This window comes from Pyxicephalus adspersus, chromosome 5 (assembly GCF_032062135.1).
Source record: "Pyxicephalus adspersus chromosome 5, UCB_Pads_2.0, whole genome shotgun sequence".
NCBI lineage: Eukaryota > Metazoa > Chordata > Amphibia > Anura > Pyxicephalidae > Pyxicephalus > Pyxicephalus adspersus.
This window is the reverse complement of record NC_092862.1, coordinates 144,441,809-144,461,244: the sequence shown is the minus strand read 5'-3', so window position 1 is coordinate 144,461,244 and position 19,436 is coordinate 144,441,809. Positions and strand designations below refer to the sequence as shown.

At 41.9% G+C, this 19,436-nt stretch overlaps 2 protein-coding genes across 3 annotated transcripts in view; one reads left to right on the top strand and one right to left on the bottom strand.

Moving 5' to 3' along the window:
• GUK1 (guanylate kinase 1) overlaps nucleotides 1-4,427 on the top strand; it is a 12,102-nt gene extending 7,675 nt beyond the window's left edge. For both annotated transcript variants that reach the window (XM_072413013.1, XM_072413014.1), the window contains exons 5-8: nucleotides 769-907; nucleotides 1,758-1,842; nucleotides 2,976-3,061; nucleotides 3,839-4,427. In XM_072413013.1, coding sequence (XP_072269114.1) covers nucleotides 769-907; nucleotides 1,758-1,842; nucleotides 2,976-3,061; nucleotides 3,839-3,874 — 346 coding nt within the window. In that variant the 3' untranslated portion in view covers nucleotides 3,875-4,427. The remainder of the gene's footprint in view (nucleotides 1-768; nucleotides 908-1,757; nucleotides 1,843-2,975; nucleotides 3,062-3,838) is intronic.
• A 2,742-nt stretch (nucleotides 4,428-7,169) lies between these two features.
• Nucleotides 7,170-19,436, bottom strand: part of OBSCN (obscurin, cytoskeletal calmodulin and titin-interacting RhoGEF) — a 233,612-nt gene continuing 221,345 nt past the window's right edge. Inside the window, exons 115-127 of the mRNA XM_072413427.1 lie at nucleotides 19,188-19,233; nucleotides 18,038-18,115; nucleotides 15,070-17,854; nucleotides 14,859-14,987; nucleotides 13,580-13,687; nucleotides 13,298-13,465; nucleotides 13,075-13,197; nucleotides 11,845-12,174; nucleotides 11,707-11,743; nucleotides 11,476-11,544; nucleotides 10,542-10,781; nucleotides 9,272-9,552; nucleotides 7,170-7,607 (exon numbers count right to left, since the gene is read on the bottom strand). Of these exons, the coding sequence (XP_072269528.1) occupies nucleotides 7,303-7,607; nucleotides 9,272-9,552; nucleotides 10,542-10,781; nucleotides 11,476-11,544; nucleotides 11,707-11,743; nucleotides 11,845-12,174; nucleotides 13,075-13,197; nucleotides 13,298-13,465; nucleotides 13,580-13,687; nucleotides 14,859-14,987; nucleotides 15,070-17,854; nucleotides 18,038-18,115; nucleotides 19,188-19,233 (4,699 nt within the window). The 3' untranslated portion in view covers nucleotides 7,170-7,302. The remainder of the gene's footprint in view (nucleotides 7,608-9,271; nucleotides 9,553-10,541; nucleotides 10,782-11,475; nucleotides 11,545-11,706; nucleotides 11,744-11,844; nucleotides 12,175-13,074; nucleotides 13,198-13,297; nucleotides 13,466-13,579; nucleotides 13,688-14,858; nucleotides 14,988-15,069; nucleotides 17,855-18,037; nucleotides 18,116-19,187; nucleotides 19,234-19,436) is intronic.

The following is a 19,436-nucleotide window of genomic DNA, read 5'->3' as shown; positions in this document are numbered from 1 at the left end:
AACCCCATACACAGCTTTCCCACCCACCTACCCCATACACAGCCTTACCTCCTCTTCTGCTGCCTCTCGTTGTAGTTCTCTTTTTTGGCTTTTGTCCCACTTACCTTTCTGCCCTGATAATAAATATATATCCCCTAGCTGCTCTCTTTGCTCCTCCAATGAACCTACTAATGACTTCCTCACTCATAACCTCATAACACCCACGGCTCCAAGACTTTTCTAGAGCTGCCCCGACTCTCTGGAATGGTCTCCTCGTCCTATTTGGCTTGCTCCTACTTTCTGCTCATTTAAAAGAGCCCTTAAAACCCAGAGGTTCTTTTGTTTTATGTAGACGTTTTCTTAACAGTAATTATCAATGCCAAGATGGCGCCCTTTGTGCAGAGCAGTGCCAATGAGCTGCTAATTAGTTAAATGACTTTCCTCCTCTTTATCGGATTATATTGGCCAGCATATGGCACAGGGTCAGATGTAAGGAGCGGATTACATGGACAGATGGAGAAGTAACAATGGTGGATTAGGAGCCTATTTATAATGCTCCTGATTATCTTGCAGCTTCTTCATGGACTAAATATTGGAAGCTTGTGATTTTTTTCCCCCCATTTTATCATTCTTGCCATTGAACTCTGTGGCCCCCCCAAAGAAACGGCTCTTCTAAGCCTAACCTATATTATAATAAACCCAAAATGAATGATGGTAAGATATTAGGAGCCACCGGGTGATATTCTTCCAGCATGCACTGATTCTAACGCTTTGTCCTCTCTCCTCCAGCAAAGCAGCAGTCCAGGCCGTCCAGGCCAAGAATCAGATCTGCATACTGGACATTGACATGCAGGGCGTCAAGAACATTAAGAAGACCGACCTGAACCCCATCTACATCTCCATTCAGCCGCCTTCGGTTGATATTTTGGTAGGTAGTATTATAACTGTATCAATATTAACACATGGGGCTATTTTATAAAACCATTGGGGATGATAGGTTAGCATAGAGAACCTGGGGGATCCAGCAAACCCTTAAAGTATTTGCTCCAGGATTGAAAATCTATGCCAACTAATAGCAAATGATTTTTAATAACTCCTTTAAGAATCCAGGTTTGCTGGATCCCCCAGGTTATCCCCCAGTCTTGGAGAGATTTAAAAAATCATGGCCGTTGTATGTGACATCAGAGATCAGTTGTGAAGTCTGAGGGTTCCACTTATAAAGATCCACATGACCAGTAGCAGTTGTGTTGGACTGAACGTGTTCTGTAATGATGGAGAAAAGTCCAAACTCTAATGAAAGTCAGGGAATTAACCCGCCATTGATACCCCACAGCAGTAATTGAATCCAATCCTCATGGAAGGTGTCAAGGCAATAGCCGATTTTTTTTTTTTTAACATGATGGGAAGATTGTGAATCCCCTGCTCTTATATATTATATATATCTTATATATATTTGCCAGATTATTTGCTGAATGTAAACTTCCTATTCATTTTTTACATTGTCACCCTACAACAGAAAGTGATCACCGGGTGAATATAAAGGGGGGAAAATAGAATCCACCACTCAGACCCAGCAAGCTGCTACTTGACATTGTTTGTTCTTAGGTTTAGACACATCATAAGTTTGGAAGTCAAATTTCAATTTATAAATAAATGATTTTATATTGTAAAGGTTGTAAAAACAACAAAAACCTGGAGGGTAATAGCTGGTTCAATATGCATGTGGCTGCAACAAATGTTCTATTAGTTCTAATTTTCTGATTTCATCTTCCTAACAGGAGAGGAGGCTTAGAGATCGCAAGACTGAGTCTGAGGAGAGTTTACAGAAGAGGCTGCAGGCAGCCAGAGAGGACATAGAGATCAGTAAGTTAGCACTCCTGCTTTTGTAGCGCTGGGTCCCAGGTTCAAATCTCGGTCAGGACACTATCTGCATGGAGTTTGCAAGCTCTGTGTTTTTGTGGGTTTCCTCCAGGTACTCCGGTTTCTTCCCTGACTTTAAAACCAGGCAGTTAGGTTAATTGGCTTCCCCTCCAAATTGTCCTAAGATTGTAATAATGACATATAACTATGGTAGGGACATTAGATTGTGAACCTTTGGACTTTTTACAGCGCTGCGTAATATGACGGCGCTATATAAATTCTGTGTAATAATAATAATAATAAGTTCTCTCTTAGTGTATATTGCATTGCATGCAGATCTGTTATCACCCCCCTGTGGCATTTGGCCAGTGTACCTGACATCACTTTTGTCTTTTTTAATATTGTGCTCCTTCCTCGTTTTTCTTTTTTCTACTGGTGGTAATGGGGGTGTATTTAGTCCTGAGATTGGACCCCTGCGGAGTTCTGCAGCAACGCACCACTCCCAATAATGATGCTTCCAGTCCCTAATAGTATATGGGCCCATCGCCAAATGTGTGTTTTCATTGAAGGGTCCTTTTAATGCCACAATATACAAGGACATTGCAGACAGTTGTGCTCCTCCAGCCTTGTAGTCACAGCTCGGTTAAAGCCCTCTTGTGTGCCATCCCCATGACTGTGCCCCCGGGTACAAAGCCAGCCCCATAAAGACACGAGGTCACCGGTTTGGTCATACAGACTGCACAGAGCTCGGACCTCAATCTTACTGAACACCCTTGGCTGAATTGGAACGTCAGCTATGGTCCAGATCCTCTCATCCAACATAACACCTGGCTTCTTTTGGTTCAGTTGGCGGGTTGGGAAGAAGCTGTAGGAGGGTGACAGCCCCTGTGTTGGAACACAACTTCAATGAAAAGTACTGGTAGTGCGCCCAGCTAAAAGGAGCTGTACGTTGTATAGTGTAACACATCCTCAGACTTTGTATGCTATCTGAATACAATGAATGTTGTGGTCATGCCAAGTCACCATCGGTCCTTGTTTTATATTGACACCATCAAACTGCCATAATCTGTGCCTGTCATTCCTTTTATTTGCTTTATACTCCCTTTTAATTATTTCATGTCTGTCTGTGTCTGCAGGTAAAGAGCCGGGTCTGTTTGATTCAGTCATTATAAATGATGATTTGGAAGCAGCCTATGACCAGCTCAAAGACACCCTCAAAGAGGTGAGTACCGCACTGTGTACAAACCAATATTAAGATGTTCAGCCTGACCAAAATATGTAATCATTCTGTGCTTCTTCACCTGTAACCCCACACCTGAAACTGGTTCAAGATTAAGGTGGTTGGCTTGGTTTTTGTGTGGTGCCGCTGGGTTCTGGTTTGGGATCCGGTTTGGTTTCTATTTGCACAAAACAGACATTGCATCAAAAAAGCAAGATCCACTTATTACATTAGATCTCCCCATCCCCATTCTTTATGTTATGTCATAGATGTGATCGTTTTTTTATGAGTATTGACGGGAGTAATTCAAAGTGTGTGAACAGAAATAAAATAGAGACTTGCATCTAAAATTAAAATGTATGATATCTATTGATAAAAAGACTGATAGATGTAGCAATGCAATAATGGGAAAAAAGAAAACTTGGTGTGTAAATCAGTTGCACATTCAAGGGGTCCCCAGCCCCTTCTTTTCCAAGGGAGTCCCAAGCCCTACCCCCTTCCAAGGGAGCCCCATCCCCTTCCAAGGGAGTCCCCACCCCAGCCCCATCCCTTTCCAATGGAGTCCCCAGCCCTTCTGTTCTGACTCAACAGCTTGGCAGATGATCACAGATACATTGCAGGTTCTCTTTGATTCTGCAGATTAAGTATGGAGCTGTAAGGGAGATGATGGTCAGTGCTTGACCAATGCTGACTTATGATCATCCTTAACACATATCTGTTCTTAGTTATGCATGCTTTGTATATGCAGAGAATTTCATCATTTTTATATTTTTCTTGCAGGAAATTGAGAAAGCTCAGAGTTCGAAGACTTCCTGACCTGTCCACAAGAATCAATGTTCCCCCACTTCTTCCATGGCCATTCCTAGCCCCATCTGTGTTCCATCATCATTCCTACATAAGGTTCTCAGTGTGACTTCCCCCCTGTAGGTGTCATTCCCATCCGCGGTCAGCTCTATACAACACTCCAGTGACTGTCGGCATCTCCCCGTGTTTTACTCAGTTTTTATCCGTCTTCCGATATTGAATGATTCTGGTGGCAGCTACTCTAGATTATTTCCTAAGGAAATGGGAGACCCCATAAGTGTTTTCATGGCCAGTTGTCCTCTACATAACATCAATTTGTACCCAAGCCTGGAAGGTTTGGTTTTTTTTTAACAAATATTATGAATTTCTTTATTTTGTGCTTGGCAAGAATGAAATCTGTATGAAAAAAAACATTACCGTTGGTATGATTTGGCATTCTCTTGGGGAAAAGATCAATTATTATTATTATTAAATAAAGACTTGAAGATGTCAACCCTAACTGAATGACAATGACTTTGCTAAAGCTCTGCGTATAATAAACAGTTGCCGTTCTTTATTTAATGAAGTACAGTTTGCTTTTCCATTATTTGTTACCTCTCAGTGCTGCTGATCTCCTTCAGCCTCTTTTTGTCTACAGGCAATCCAGCAATCAGTATTCTCCCCAGTTTTTAATGTCATGGGGGATTGAACGTCCAACCAGTTGCTGATGGCCAGGTGACCACCAACACTTGGCTGTATAGCAGAGATATACTTTGATGGTATTGTCTACAGTTTTCAACACAGAATTTTTAACTAGGTGGGAAGAAACAAACAAAAAAAAGTGGGGGCCCCTGTATTGTGACCCAATCAGTAACCACCCAAAAACAGTCGGGTGGTGCGCCCAGATAAAAGGGCCTAGGGAGAACTCTACCAGCAATGTTTACATGGCAAGTTTTAGAAAGGGTTCCTTGATGGTGACAATGGTGGACCATACCTATATAGTAGCATGACCACTTGTAGTCTTAATTATTATTACACAGTATTTATATAGTGCCGACATATTACGCAAAGTCCATAGTCATGTCCCTAACTGTCACTCAAAGGAGCTCACAATCTAATGTCCCTACCATAGTCTTGTCAATAACACAGCCTAAGGTAAATTTTAGAGGGAAGTCGATTATCCTAACTGCATGTTTTTGGAGTGTGGAGGAAATTGGAGTACCCAGAGGAAACCCATGCAAACATAGGGAGAACTTGCAGAGATTCAAACCTGGGACCCAGCGCTGCAAAGGCCAGGGTGCTAACCACTGAGCCACCGTGCTGCTCGGATCAGAGGCCAGGGTGACAATGTGGGTGCTCAGGTGGGAGACAGATCAAAGGGTTGTCACCCTATATCAGAATTTACCTGACCAACGACCTTCTCTGCATTTATTTCACTTTTCCACCCATTCTGATCCCCAATCAGCAATAAAACCCCCAAAAAGCATTTCTTTCTCAACACTTTTTTTATTGCAAAATCAAACAAAATCATACAACAAAAAAAGAAAAAGTCAGTATAAATACATGCAAATTATACAATCTCACTGGAATTAAAAATATGTTCCCTTAATACTAAGTATACCCAAGAGCGTGCTGTGTGTGATTTACCCTGAGACTAAAGATTGAATGTCACACCTGTGTATGATGAGATACGACCGTCATCCCAAGATTCGTAATGTTGGCGGCCAATGAACCGCGCTGGATGTGATGGAGCCCCGACACCAACATAACATTAAATATACGACTTGTGTCTGAAGGTTTTCTGTCCATGAATTTTTGTTACGTTGCACACAGTATATCATGAGTTGTCATTGAGGTTAGTGTTCTACATATAAACACCGGTAAAAAAACGAAACTCTGAATAAATAGGTAAATATTGCCGGTATGATAAATTCAACTCCACACAGTAAACGGGACCCCCATACCTGTATTAGAATTGCCCAGATATCAGACCCCAATACCTGTATAGCATTGCTCAGATATTACAGATATCAGACCCCAATACCTGTATAGCATTGCTCATCTTTTCCAGATATCAGACCCCCATACCTGTATAGCATTGCTCATCTATTCCAGATATCAGACCCCCATACCTGTATATAATTGCTCATCTATTCCAGATATCAGACCTCCATACCTGTATAGCATTGACGGGATATTCCAGGTATCAGACCTCCATACCTGTATAGCATTGCCGGGATATTCCAGGTATCAGAACCCCCTACCTGTATGCACCACCATCACTCACAGTTGACCCCCCACCATCCCCATACAGCACTTCTGCCTCTTATTTTATGACCTTATTGCCTATTGCTCAAACTGCATCCTCTTCAAAGTTTACAAGCCACACAGCACCTATAATATATTCTATAGAATAATATCCTTACTGGAGAACCCAATGGAAGTTAACCAATTGAGGAGTCTGTCACTCGGCAGAATCCTATCTGCATCTACGATAGCGTTTGAAAATGCCTTACGACAAGACAACGCTGAACAAACACAAAAACTGTACTAAAAATACCTGAGTGGCAAGCCTAGAACACCCGGGAGACGAGGGAACGGCCGGTAAAGTGAACCTGTCAAGACGTATAAGGGGGGATATGATCACCCTGTATAAATATATAAACGGTCCATATAGAGAACTCTCTTCCCCATTATTCACTGTAAGGTCATTACAAAGCACAAGGGGGCGCTCTTTGCGTCTGGAGGAAAAGAAGTTTAAGCCTGGATAAGGAAGGGATTCTTCACTGTAAGGTCTGTGAAAATGTGGAATTGGCTCCCTCAGGAAGTAGTTTCAGCAAGTTCTATAGAACCCCAGCCATAGATTCAAAGATTCACATGTCCTGAGAATCAAAGGTCATGGCCCTTCAGTTTTATTACACAGTGGCCACCAGTCTTCCATGCCTTGGCACCATAGACTTCTTTGGGGCTCATCTACCTTCATTCCTGGACTCTGGGCACATTGAAGTCTATGAGTCAAATGTGCCAACAGCTGTAAATATTCAGCAGGGGCCCTTCAGTTCTCCTAAGGTAAAGAGTAATGTTAGGTCAGGGAAAGACGGGAAGAGGAGAGTGCACTATATATGTTTCTTGTCTTTTAAAGCTTCAGCACTGTCCTGGGAGTGCTAAACACCAAACCTAAAGGCAGCTCTCGCTGTAACTTTGCAAACATTTTGCAGACTTTAGGCAGAGGGGAGTGTAGGCTGGAGTAGTTCAGGGTAGGAGGAGGAAGAATAAGAGTTGTTGTATTAAAGTGTCCCTTTAAAGACTTAAAAAGTGGAAACTAAAGTTTGTGAACTGTTTGGCACATTTATTGCTGTATACAATATACTTGTGGTGGTTGGATAAAATGGGTCCCTGTTGCTACACTGACTCTCAAAGTTTTAAAGCAAAGGATCAGCAATGGCGGCCCTCGAGTTTCTCTAATGAAGGTTTAGATGTATATGACATGCAATGCACATGATGAGTATTGTAGTCCCATACCAGGGATTGGACCATAGAGCGCTCTGCAAGAAGCGCACGGCCCCTCCAGACAAACCCGCGTAGCAGTGGCTGAACTTGATCAATCCTTTCTTGATTTCTTTTTCCAGCTCTGGCCCGCAGTCAGGACTAAACGGATAGTGAGCGCTCAACCTGAAATGAGGCAGAAATAAAATATGGGAACTGGACATTTCATAGTCACTGACTTGTTCAAGGATGTTTTTTAATGATAAAAAGTAGAGATTTTCTAAAATTTATTCTGGTGTATACTGTTTTGGGGGTTTAAGTATTTAAAAAGTAAAAACAAACAAAAAACATGCTTTTAAGCTTAGATAACCTTTAGCAGAGGACATGTAATTGCACCACTATCTGTGTGAAGTCTTCATATATCCACTAGGTGGCAGTCAAACTTTTTTAAGTGTTCCACCAGAGGGAGCCAGTGAGCAGTGGTACTCCCCTCTAGTGGGACCTTCCTAATTCTATGACGGGGGACACTTTCCACAGTTTCTAGCAGCATGGGGCAACACTTTCTACTGATCACTAATTTGGTGGCATGGGCCTTCTCCACTAATTGCCACTGAACGGGGTCCTCCTTTTACTAACCGCCTATATAAGAATATTTTAAGGTACGCTACTCCACCGGAAACAATATAAGGGGGCCCTTCCCCATCGGACACCAATACAAGGGGGCCCTTCTCCACCAGACATCAATACAAGGGGGCCCTTCTCCACCAGACACCAATACAAGGGGGCCCTTCGCCACCAGACATCAATACAAGGGGGTCCTTTTCTATCGGACACCAATACAAAGGGGCCCTTCTCTACCATACACCAATATAAGGGGGCCTTTTCTACCAGACACCAATAAAAGGAGGCTCTTCTCTACCAGATACCAATACAAGGGGGTTCTTCTCTACTGGACACCAATATAAGGGGGCTCTTCTCTACTGGACACCAATATAAGGGGGTCCTTCTGTACCAGACAGTAATATAAGGAGGCTCTTCTCTACTGCACTGCAATATAAGGGGGGGCCTCTCTACCAGATGCCAATATAAGGGGGTCCTTCTCTACCAGACAGTAATATAAAGAGGGCTCTTCTCTACTGGACTCCAATATAAGGGGGCTCTTCTCTACTGGACACCAATATAAGGGGGCTCTTCTCTACCAGACACCAATATAAGGGGGCCCTTCTCTACCAGATGCCAATATAAGGGGGTCCTTCTCTACCAGACAGTAATATTAAGAGGGCTCTTCTCTACTGGACTGCAATATAAGGGGGCTCTTCTCTACCAGATACCAATATAAGGGGGCTCTTCTCTATTGGACACCAATATAAGGAGGCTCTTCTCTACTGGACACCAATATAAGGGGGCCCTTCTCTACCAGACACCAATATAAGGGGGCTAAGGGGGCTCTTCTCTAATGGACACCAATATAAGGAGGCTCTTTTCTACTGGACACCAATATAAGGGGGCTCTTCTCTACTGGACACCAATATAAGGAGCCCTTCTCTACTGGACACCAATATAAGGCGGCTCTTCTCTACTTAACACCAATATAAGGGGGCTCTTCTCTACCAGACAGTAATATAAGGGGGCTCTTCACTACTGAGCTACAATAGAAGGGGGGCCTCTCTACCAGACACCAATATAAGGGGGCTCTTCTCTACTGGATTGCAAAAAAAGGGGGCTCTTCTCTACCAGATACCAATATAAGGGGGCCTTTCTCTACCAGACACCAATAAAAGGTGGTCCTTCTCCACTGACCACCCATGTAATGTGGCATTATCAGGGGACACTTCAACCAGAACTGAACAGGTGCAAGGTGTTCTGTAGGCCAGTAGGAAATTACAGGAAGAGGCTTTCAGCAAAAGTTCTGCTATTGGTATCATACGGAGAAATTAGGGTGACCCCGTGGTGGGATATTACCAATATGGAAACCTCTGAGGGTTCCCTCCCAATACTCACCCATGGTCTCCATGTAATCTGTGTATCTCTGAGGGTTGATGACTTTATCCGGGGAGTAGAATTGTGCGTTGCCAAAATCGAGGATCTTCAGGAGTTTGTGTTCCGTTACAATGGTGTTCTCGGACCTGAGATCCAGGTGAAGGATCTGTTTACCGTGGAGGAATTCAACCGCACTGAGGATCTGCCACAGGTAATCTCTGACCTCCAGCTCCGAGTATGATTGCCTGCAGGATGACACAGACGGTCTCATTATTTCCAGGAACCATCAGACCGAGATGTCTCAGAATGCACTGTCGGGTCCCCTACAGATATACAGGGGCCACCAAGACATTTGCAGTGACTTCACTGGCAGACACAGCCAGTCTCAGACCTAACTCTCCCACAATGAATAGTGGTTGTATATATACAAATGTAGATTCAAATCTGATTTTTATTTATCAAACTATACCTGGTAGCTATTTTAAAGAGATTTGTAAAGGTCTGAGACAAATTACGAATTGCAGATGAGACAGATTTTCATGCCATACAAATACACAATGAAGATGTGGCAAGGAACAGATTTTATATTGCTGCAGTGGAGAACAAGGAGAAGTTCATTTCTGAAGCTGCAATATATAGTCAGATAAATGATAAATATTCTGATAAACAGTAAATATTACATACATAAACATAGGTATTACATACATTTTATGTAGTTCTATATGTAACCAGTAAATGGCGCCTTTGCTACACTTTTTGTTAAGACTTTTGCTAGGTTAACCTGTTGATTACAAAGCACTATAACTCAAGCTGAAATTTACAGTGGTGACTCCACCCCCTTTCTTTATATAAACTCTGACAGAGTATCTAAAAGGAAGTAGATTTTGCAGTACTCTTGCAGTTTCTTTAGGATTTTTATATATATGTGTGTGTGTGTGTAAAACATAAAATATAAAAAAAAATACATTCAAATAGGTTATAAACGTTAGGGCCCTTAGAGCCCTGGCATTACAATATTCTCTTGCTCCAGGGGGGTTCCCTGGCGATTTACAGCTTCCAGAGCAGTGCAGCTGAACTTATTCATTTTAGCTGCCCCAGAAATAGTTCCAGCCCAGGAGGTACAAGAGGCAAGTTTCCTCTGAGGGAATACTTCTCACCACCACCCTCCCCTGCAGTTCTTGGTGCAAAAACAGATTCTAGATACAACATTTGCCCCAGCTATAGAGGTCCTTACCCTGCCGACAGACAACGCAGTAGCTCTAGGCCCTCGCAGAGCTCCATGATTAGCGTCAGGTCCTGTGGACTGAGAAAAGCTGCGTGCAGTTGCACCACATTGGTGTGATGAAGCTTTTTCAGAATGTGATATTCCAGCATTTTGCACTCCTTCGTCTCCTCTGTGTATGGGATGATCTTCACGGCGAAGGGTCGTCCAGTTGATTTCTCCGTGCACATCTTCACCGAGCTGAATCTCCCCCTAAGAAAGAGATATGTCAGATTTAAAGAAGAATCAAGATTGCTGCTTGCCCCAAGTGTCCGAGCTGTGTGACCAATCTCATTGTGCAGTACAGCTGCCTCCAACATGCCTCTAGATCAATGGTTCTCACCCAGGGTTCCTCCAGAGGTAGCTGGGGGTTCCTTGAGCAATGAGCAGTTTGTGCCTCTCAGGTCAGTATAAGTGACCCCAATGATCTTTTTGGCTATCTGTAAGGGTGACATTCTTCCCAGTGGCCAGCAATGTTAGAGGAATTCTTCCCACTGACCACCACACTAATATACTGTGAGCTGTGGATATAGAAATTAAAGCCGGGGATCCCTGAAGACCTGAAAGTTATTTCAAGGGGTCCCCCATGGTATAAAGTTTGGGAAACACTGCTCTAGATACTACATTGTGCCCTATAAGTTCCCTATAATGACAATAGGTCCATACTGCATGTCAGCAATCACTTCTTAAACACCAAGCGAATGCCAAACATTACCAAATAATAGCGCTGACACTGCCAACAACAGCCACAAAGAAGCTGATATTACATTATTATTATATAGTAGCAGCCAATACAAACTTAGCCTGTTCTTGGGAAACGTATTCATTCATCTGTAGCAGGTGTTTCCCTTCATTATGGAATCATTTTATCATTACTGATTAATTTGTGCAATTATCCAGCACTCACATCTTCACTGATGTTTGCAAATCACTTCTCTGGTCCCCATCTGGGATCTCTTGTGGTCCTCCTGCTTCTCTCGTTGGATGATGAGGTTCCACAGAGGGGTTGGGTGGTTGGGGAGAAGGGAAGATAAAGGGTTAAGGCAAGTAAAAAAAGAGATGGGGAAAAAAACTAATAAGGAACTAACTAATAAGTACTACATTCTAATAAAATACTGCACTGAATAGTTCAATTTACAGTGATGGAGGCGAGAATTCCCCATCCATGGCCCTATCTATTGGAAACAATTGTCATTAATTGATCACATTTTTCTTCCAGTCTTTTTCCAAGCAAGAACACGCCAGTAATATTATCCCCTTACATATGTATAATTTCATGCCTGTGGGAACTTCAATGGAAACAATAAAACAAGGGAAGGAATGCAACTATCTGAAGGAAGGTAAAATTGGGATACATGGAAATGACTCAGCAGAGGGAGGAGAGCCCAGAGGGATTTTATTGAAACAGCACTAGCCAAGGAGGGCAGGAAAAGCTCACCGGGGCTCAGACGGCTGATCCTCACACTGGCAGAGGGGTTACTGTATGGACCCATCCCAGCCTTACTGATGCACGCAATTCGGAAGGAGTACATGTGACCCTCGGACAGACTATGTGTGGAGTAACAGCAATCGGAAATGTCCAGCGTCAGGGCTCGCCATTCCTCACCTGTAAAAAATGACAACAAGAATATGAAATCAAGAAAGAAGAAATGTAAAGGAAACAGAATAGAAAATAGGAGAAAATAGGGAAAGGATTAGAAGAGAGGACAGAAGAGAGAGGAAAAGAGGTAGAAGAAAAGAGAGAAGAGAAGAAAAGATATAGAGAAGACAAGAGATTGAGAGAAATAGATGAAGAGAAGAGTAATAAAAGATGAGAAGATATAGAGAGATAAAGAGAAGAAGAGAAGAGAAATTGAGAGACAAAGAAGAGATAGTGGTAGATATAGAAATAGAGAAAAGAAAGAGAAGAGAGAAGAGAGAGGAGAGAAAAGCGAAGAGAAGAAGGAAGGGAAGAGGGAAGGGAAGAAAGAGAAGAGATAGGCGAGAAAAGAGGAGCAAAGAGAAGAGGAAAGAGAAGAAGGAAGGGAAGAGAAGAAAGAGCAGAGAAATGGAGAGAAAAAGAACAGATAGCGGTAGATAATGAAATAGAGAAAAGAAAGAGAAGAGAGAATAGAAGATATAGGAAGATAGAAGAAAAGAGCGAAGAGAAGTGGCAGGAGAGAAGAGCGAAGAGGAGATAGAAGAGAAGATGGAAGGGAAGAAAGAGAAGAGATGAGAGGAGAAAAATAGGAAGAGGAAATAAGACGGACAGAAAAGAGGGAGAAAAGGAGAAGAAGAGGAGAAAGACAGGTTAGAACAATAATAGGGTAGGTATAGAGGTTTAGGTTAATGGAATGGAGGGGCAGGGAGAGAATAGGAGAAAACAAGTGTAAAACAAGAAAAAAAGGAATGAGAAGTATTTAAAAAAAGGGCCTTACCCTTCTGTGGGGAGTAAACAGTCACAATAGGTGACTGGTATGTTGGAAAGAAAAGAGAAGGAAAAGCAAATGGAAGGAAGGACACTAACCCTCTTTTCTGTACTGGAGGAAGTAGGTAACCGGTGTGTTGGACTCCACAGGTTTCCATACAATCAGAGCGCCGTCCTTGTACACCTGAGCAACCTCTGGACTGGTGGGACAGCATGGGATTTCTGATACCAGAGAAGTTTTATATTAGTGAACTCTCATTTCCTCCCATTGTCTATATATAATGCATCCATTGACCTTTTCACCATTGTAACCATTACTTACCAGCTTTCTTTAAAATGCAGCAGGTAGAAGCACTGCCCAGTAAGTTAGTGGCCACGCAGGCATAAATACCTAAATCTTGGAAGTTGACCACCAGGATAGTGAGAAGGTGATAGTTTTTAAGGGTGGAGGAGATGAGGACTCGCTCATTACTCTGAATAGCGACCCCATCTGGAAAGAAAAGGAACAAACTATGAGGAGGATCAAGTATATGGAGACCTTGTAGCTTTTGAGGACTTATATTTTTATAAATTAAAATTCTTTAAAATCAGAATTTTTTATTACCTTTAAACCATTCTACGTTTGTCACTGGCTGCGCCGTTCTGCAGGACAATGTCACCAAATGACCCACCACCACCGTCTGGTCCGTCAGCTCCTCCACAAAAGCCGGTGCTGCAAACACAGACAGACAGACACAGGTAAATGGTAAGATGACCTGCACATGGCCTTAATAAAGTGTCTGATGTAGCTGAAGTCTGCTTTGCTTAAGTGTAATCAATCAGATCAGATCAGATCAATCAAAATGCAGATTTTAATTTGGCAGAGTTTTGAAGTTTTAGGGACAGAAATCCAGGTAAAAGCAATTCCAGGAAGCTGCAAATGTAAGCCAGCAAAACATTTTCTGTATTCTTATTATAGGCTGAGCTATTGGAAGGCAGCATGGTGGCTCAGTGGTTAGCACTCTGGTCTTTGCAGTGCTGAGTCCCAGGTTTCCTCCAGGTACTCCGATTTCCTCCCACATTCCAAAAACATGCAGTTTGGCTTCCCCCAATTTAGCCTTAGACTGTGGTAATGACATATGACTATGGTAGGGATATTAGATTGTGAGCTCCTTTGAGGGACAGCTAGTGACATGACTATGGACTTTGTACAGTGCTGTGTAATATGTTGGTGCTAAATAAATATTGGATATTAATAATAAAGAGACTGTAGCATTTTGTCTGACATTCTTTCTCTGACCTTCATACTTCTGAAAAATCCACCCAATGTTCATACCTATAGGGTTTGCAGGATTATAATTGGTTGTCCCCAAAATGACAATATACTTCCAACCAGAAGTTTTTTTCAAAGCAGGTTGTCATTACTTTTTTCCAATAAAAATGCTTGAAGCCTTGCTGTGTTTGTGAGCTAAAGCCCTGGAATTAGCATGCTGTATGACAGCCAGGGAATTAGCTTTCTTAATAAAAATGGGGTCAACAGCGGTAGCCTCCATTATACTTAATCCAGTGTTGCCTGCATATCTGGCTTCCCAATAGTGGCAATGGTGAACCATGACTGACAATGACCACCTGAAGTTTTCATTGGGGACTCATATGAGTGACAATTCAGGAAAAAAACCAAGGGGCACCAGTCATCCAGTCATAGGCAATGTCTGATCATTTAGGATCAGGATTACCAGTGATTATTTCAATAAATGCTTCAGAACGGAAAATCCTAAAGACAAGTTTTGAAATTACATCCACATGTTAAAGCCAATAAAAAGTTTTTTTTTTCAGGTTTATATCTGCTTTATTTTTAGCATTTTTATACCCCATAGTAACACAAGGGGTACCACCATTGTTACCTTTGTCCCTTGCTGGGAGAGATGGAAGTCTGAAGGAGGACAGACCTTTCTTCTTGGGTGGCACAGATGCTCCGAATGTAGCTGCTTGTTCAGGTATTGGGACCTTATGGACTTCAGATGTGCCTGCAGCTAAAAGCAGTTATTGTCAGTAGAATTAAACTTAAGAAAGTAAAAAGGTAAAAGAATTGATATAAATTGACGTACAACTCACCATCTTTTCCATTCCCTTTTTTTTTGATGATTCGTGAAATGTTAGCAACTGAAGCTTTAACTTTCTGTTTCAGGCTGGGTTCTGCAGATTTCATTGTTGGCTCAGACTTTGTATGATATCGGAAGAGTTTGATGCGTTTTCTGGAGCATTTTCGCTCTTTTACAGCAGTCTTACCAGAATCTGAGGGCTGCAATGGTTGTAGAGGAGTTTTTGGGTCCTTTGCTGTTCCTTTCTCTCTGGTTTCCATTGTTGCTTCACTTATGTCTTTCACAGGCTGTGAATTTGTTGAGGAGAATGCTAATTTATCTTCAGAATTAAAGTTTGGACGAAAAGTTAATATATCATAAAAGTCATTGAGATGAGAAGATTCAAACTCAAATGGAACCAGTTTTAATTTATCGGAACTCCTGGAAGAAGCGTCACAATGAATTCCTCCAATCTCCACAAGTGATACTTCTGAATGCCGGCCAGTTTCCTCCAAGTCTGAGAAATTGTCAGACCTTCTCCCTGTCCCGGAGCTGTCGGAATGAGAAATAAATGTTTTGCTGGAGCTGCGACTTTCTACAGTGAACTCTTCAAAAGGTTCAAGGTGTGGAGGTGAGACATGGGCCTGAGATAAAGAGTCATAGAAACTGCATTGTGAGACAGATGTGATTTGCGGTTCTTTCATCGGTTCACCCAATGAACTGGGTTCTGTTTCCATGGCTTGCAGATATCCTGTACATTGTCCAACATCTTGCAATCCTGGTGGGTCCTCAGCTTTGTCAACTGTGCACGGAAATGTAAGTTCTCCTTGGCTTGTTTCCCTTTGCTCATTAACCAACACCTCCATTTCTTCAGACAAAGACGACATCTCACCTACAAGTTCATCTATAGTGGGACTTTGTTCTTTGTTATACACAGAGAACTGCAAATCTTTGCCAACAATTTGTACTTTATCGTCCTGAACAGGTTCTGATGTTTGAGATGAAGAAACTTCAAGGTCATCATCTTTCTTAAGTTCCAACGTTTGGTCTATACAAGGTTTTTGGATCTCCTGATGATCATGTTTGACTATCTCTGCCACAGTTGTTTTGTCAGGAAACATTAAAGTTGGCACTGGTTCTGATTGTATCATTATTGTGGAGCAATCAGCAAGTTTTTCTTGGGATATGCCATCATTTGATACAAATAAAATGTCCCCAGCACCCTGTTGTATTACAGCTAGTCTTGAATTGTCTTCACTAAACTGTACCAGCTGAATTTGTCCTTCAGAATAAACGTTAGTCTCATCTTTCCTTTCTTCTTTTGGGAGGAGGTCATTACCTTTATCAGATGACCTTTCTATTGAAGCATCAGAGAGAAGGAAATCGTTTCCCTGAGATGTCGCGTGGACTGTAAACTTCACTCCAGTCTGTGGGTCCTTAGATTGTCCCTTTTCTTGAGAGGCTTGTCTTGGTGACTGAGGTGTTTCTGGCCATCTATCTGCGTCTTTTATTACCACTGAGGAATGTTTTTCTGGGGATTCTGTCATTTGTTTTGGCCTAATAAAAGCTATTATTGTACTTTCTTCCCCTTGCTTCACATCAGAAGATGACTTTGCTTTATATGCAGTGGCATCATGTAAAGGTTGTTGATGAAACACTGCAATGATGGTATTATCCCTATCTGGAGGTGGAGCTGAAAGGGGCCTTTGTGTTGAAGATATCTTTGGAGGTGCAGTCAAGAACTCCTCAGAATGCTGCTTGCTGATGACAGTATCTGATTTATTAAGGGCCTCTTTCGAAGTTTTTGTTGAAATTTGACCCTTCTCTTCAACAACAGTTCCTTTGTAAACACTTAAGGGTCTGGATCTGTAGTCATCCAAAGAACGACTTCTGCTAGAAACCTTAAAGGAAGACCTTAATGATACTTTTGCCAAGTCAAAAGAAGCGGATTTTTTTAGAGAGCCCAACTGACCATCTTGGTCCATCTGAGCAGCATCCTGGGCCAGCATTCTCTGCTCTATTGCAAACTGTTCCAACAATGGCTCCCTCAAACCACTTAGAATTTTTGGTGAGTAACCAGCTTTCATTAAACTTCTACGTGCTCGTTCTCGATGCTTAACAAAGTCTTTCTCTTTATAGGTGCCATCTCTAGGAGGTATACCCTGTCCTTCACCAGCCTGATTGTAAAACGTGCTATTAATGATACTCTGCCTCGGCACACAAACTAATGATGGTTTCTCTGTTCCTCTTGGAAGGAGCAAAGCGCTGTCTGCAGAAGTTCCTCTAATGAAAGACCCAGTTTTGGCTTTTTTGGAAGCTAGGACACCAACTTCTATAGTTGCAGCTCTGTGTAAAGGTAACTTTCCTGGCGATGTTTCTGCAGAATGAACCAACATTTTTTCATCTTCTTCCATATCTTCTTGGCTTTCACCCAACCCAGAAGCTTTATCTTGCTCCCTTTTGGTTCCAATGATCGGAGAGGTGTCATGAACTGTTCCATCATTGCTTTCCATTTTTTCTTCTTGAGTTATGGATTTGTTGTCTTTGTCCACTTCAGGTTCTGGCGTGTATGGCTGTTGCAGGTTGTCTTTTTCAGACATTTTGAAGATAGACAAGTGCAATTCCAGAGAAGGGTTGCAGTCCCTTGAAGTAGGGCTGATATCGCTTTCATTATCAGATGAGGATCCACTACTGCTAGAGGAACTGCTGCATTCCACTAAATGCCGTGGCACGCCCAAGGAAGTACTTTCCTGTTTGCCGTTCAAAAGCTCAGGAATCGATCTCATCACCAAGATGGACTTGTAGCACATCAATGAGCGCTGTAGACAAAGGCACAGAGATTAATTATTTATTCATCAGGATTTTCTCCATGTTTCAGTTCTTTAAAATACCGCAAGTACAGAAAACTACTCATGGATAAAAGAATCTACTTAACAAAAAAAGATCATAATTCTGATAAATACATAATAAAAAAACAATGCAAGAAATGGGGAAATTATTACCTGCCACCGACTACGAGCAACAAGGAATCGGAGGTTCTTGGAGCTAACTGGCTGTGTGTCCTCTGGACTGGAACTCTCCTGGAACAAAGCCATGGCCACCAATTACTTTTATTAATGCTTAACATCAGTTTAGAGACATTGATTATTTTTTTTTTTTTTTTTATGGATGGCATGAAATTGTTAGAAATGTTATCCTTGATACATCTAAGGGGTTACGTATAGGCAGCTGTGATCTCAGTGTGCAGTGACAACTGGAATCCCTACAATAATATAGCACAGACACTTTTGTTAACTTAAAAATGGCATCCTAAAACTATGTATAGTAGAAAAATTTTGCATTGATCGTTAAGGTCCCAAAACAATGACATGTGATGTGATATAACTGGTGATCCAAGATCATTTGCATGAGGAATCTCAGAACAATGGCACATTGATACTTAAAAAAGACACACAGACATTTAAATAACTCAGAACAATGACACCCTAAGTGCCAAGAACAGGGCACGTTGGCACAGTTAGGGTGGCAGAACAAAGACACGCTGACATTTGGGTGCCAAGAACAGAACACATTGATGCATTTCAGATTTCAGAGCAAAGATACACTGGCACTAAAACAATGGCACATTTGGGTTCCAGAAAAACATATATTAGTGGTTGGGGTCCAGAACAATGACACTTGGGGATTCAGAGTAACCACAGATTGTCGACTGGGGTGCCAAAATAAAGACACAACGAAATTTGGAGTTTCATGATTGGGGTCCAAGAAAAATGACACCTTGTCACTTAGGGATTCAGGAGAACCACAGATTGATTATTGGGGTTCCAGAACAATGATACATTGAGACGTAATCCAAAAACAAAGGCACATATGATATCAAAATAAAGACACACTGAGATAGTTGGGGGACACAGACCAATAAAAATGAATGAATGGGGTTCCAAAGATCTGGGTTAAAAAAACAAAAACACGGATCAATGATCAGGATTCCAGAACAATCACACTGACACTGTTTTGCCAAGTAACAGTCAAAGATACCACACCACTGAGTATTCATCAGGGTTTATATCTTTTATAGTTTATTAGTAGGATTTTCTACTACTGTTACAATACCAAACAAGTAAGAATCCCCCAAAAAGGAAAACAACGTACCACAAACCATTTATGCTGGAGGCAGTGTGTAGCACTCGGCCGTGCACTGTTGTAGGAAAATAAACAACATGAATTTGATAGACATATGGAACAACAATATATATCGCTTATCATATAGTAGTGTCCAGGAAATGATGTGAAGGATATGATGGATGCTGGCAAACTGGCAATTTTACAATGCTTGTGCTTGTCAAGTAGGTTGGTATCTCAAAGTTAAAGTGAAAATTTAATTTGGGCTTTTCAACCATA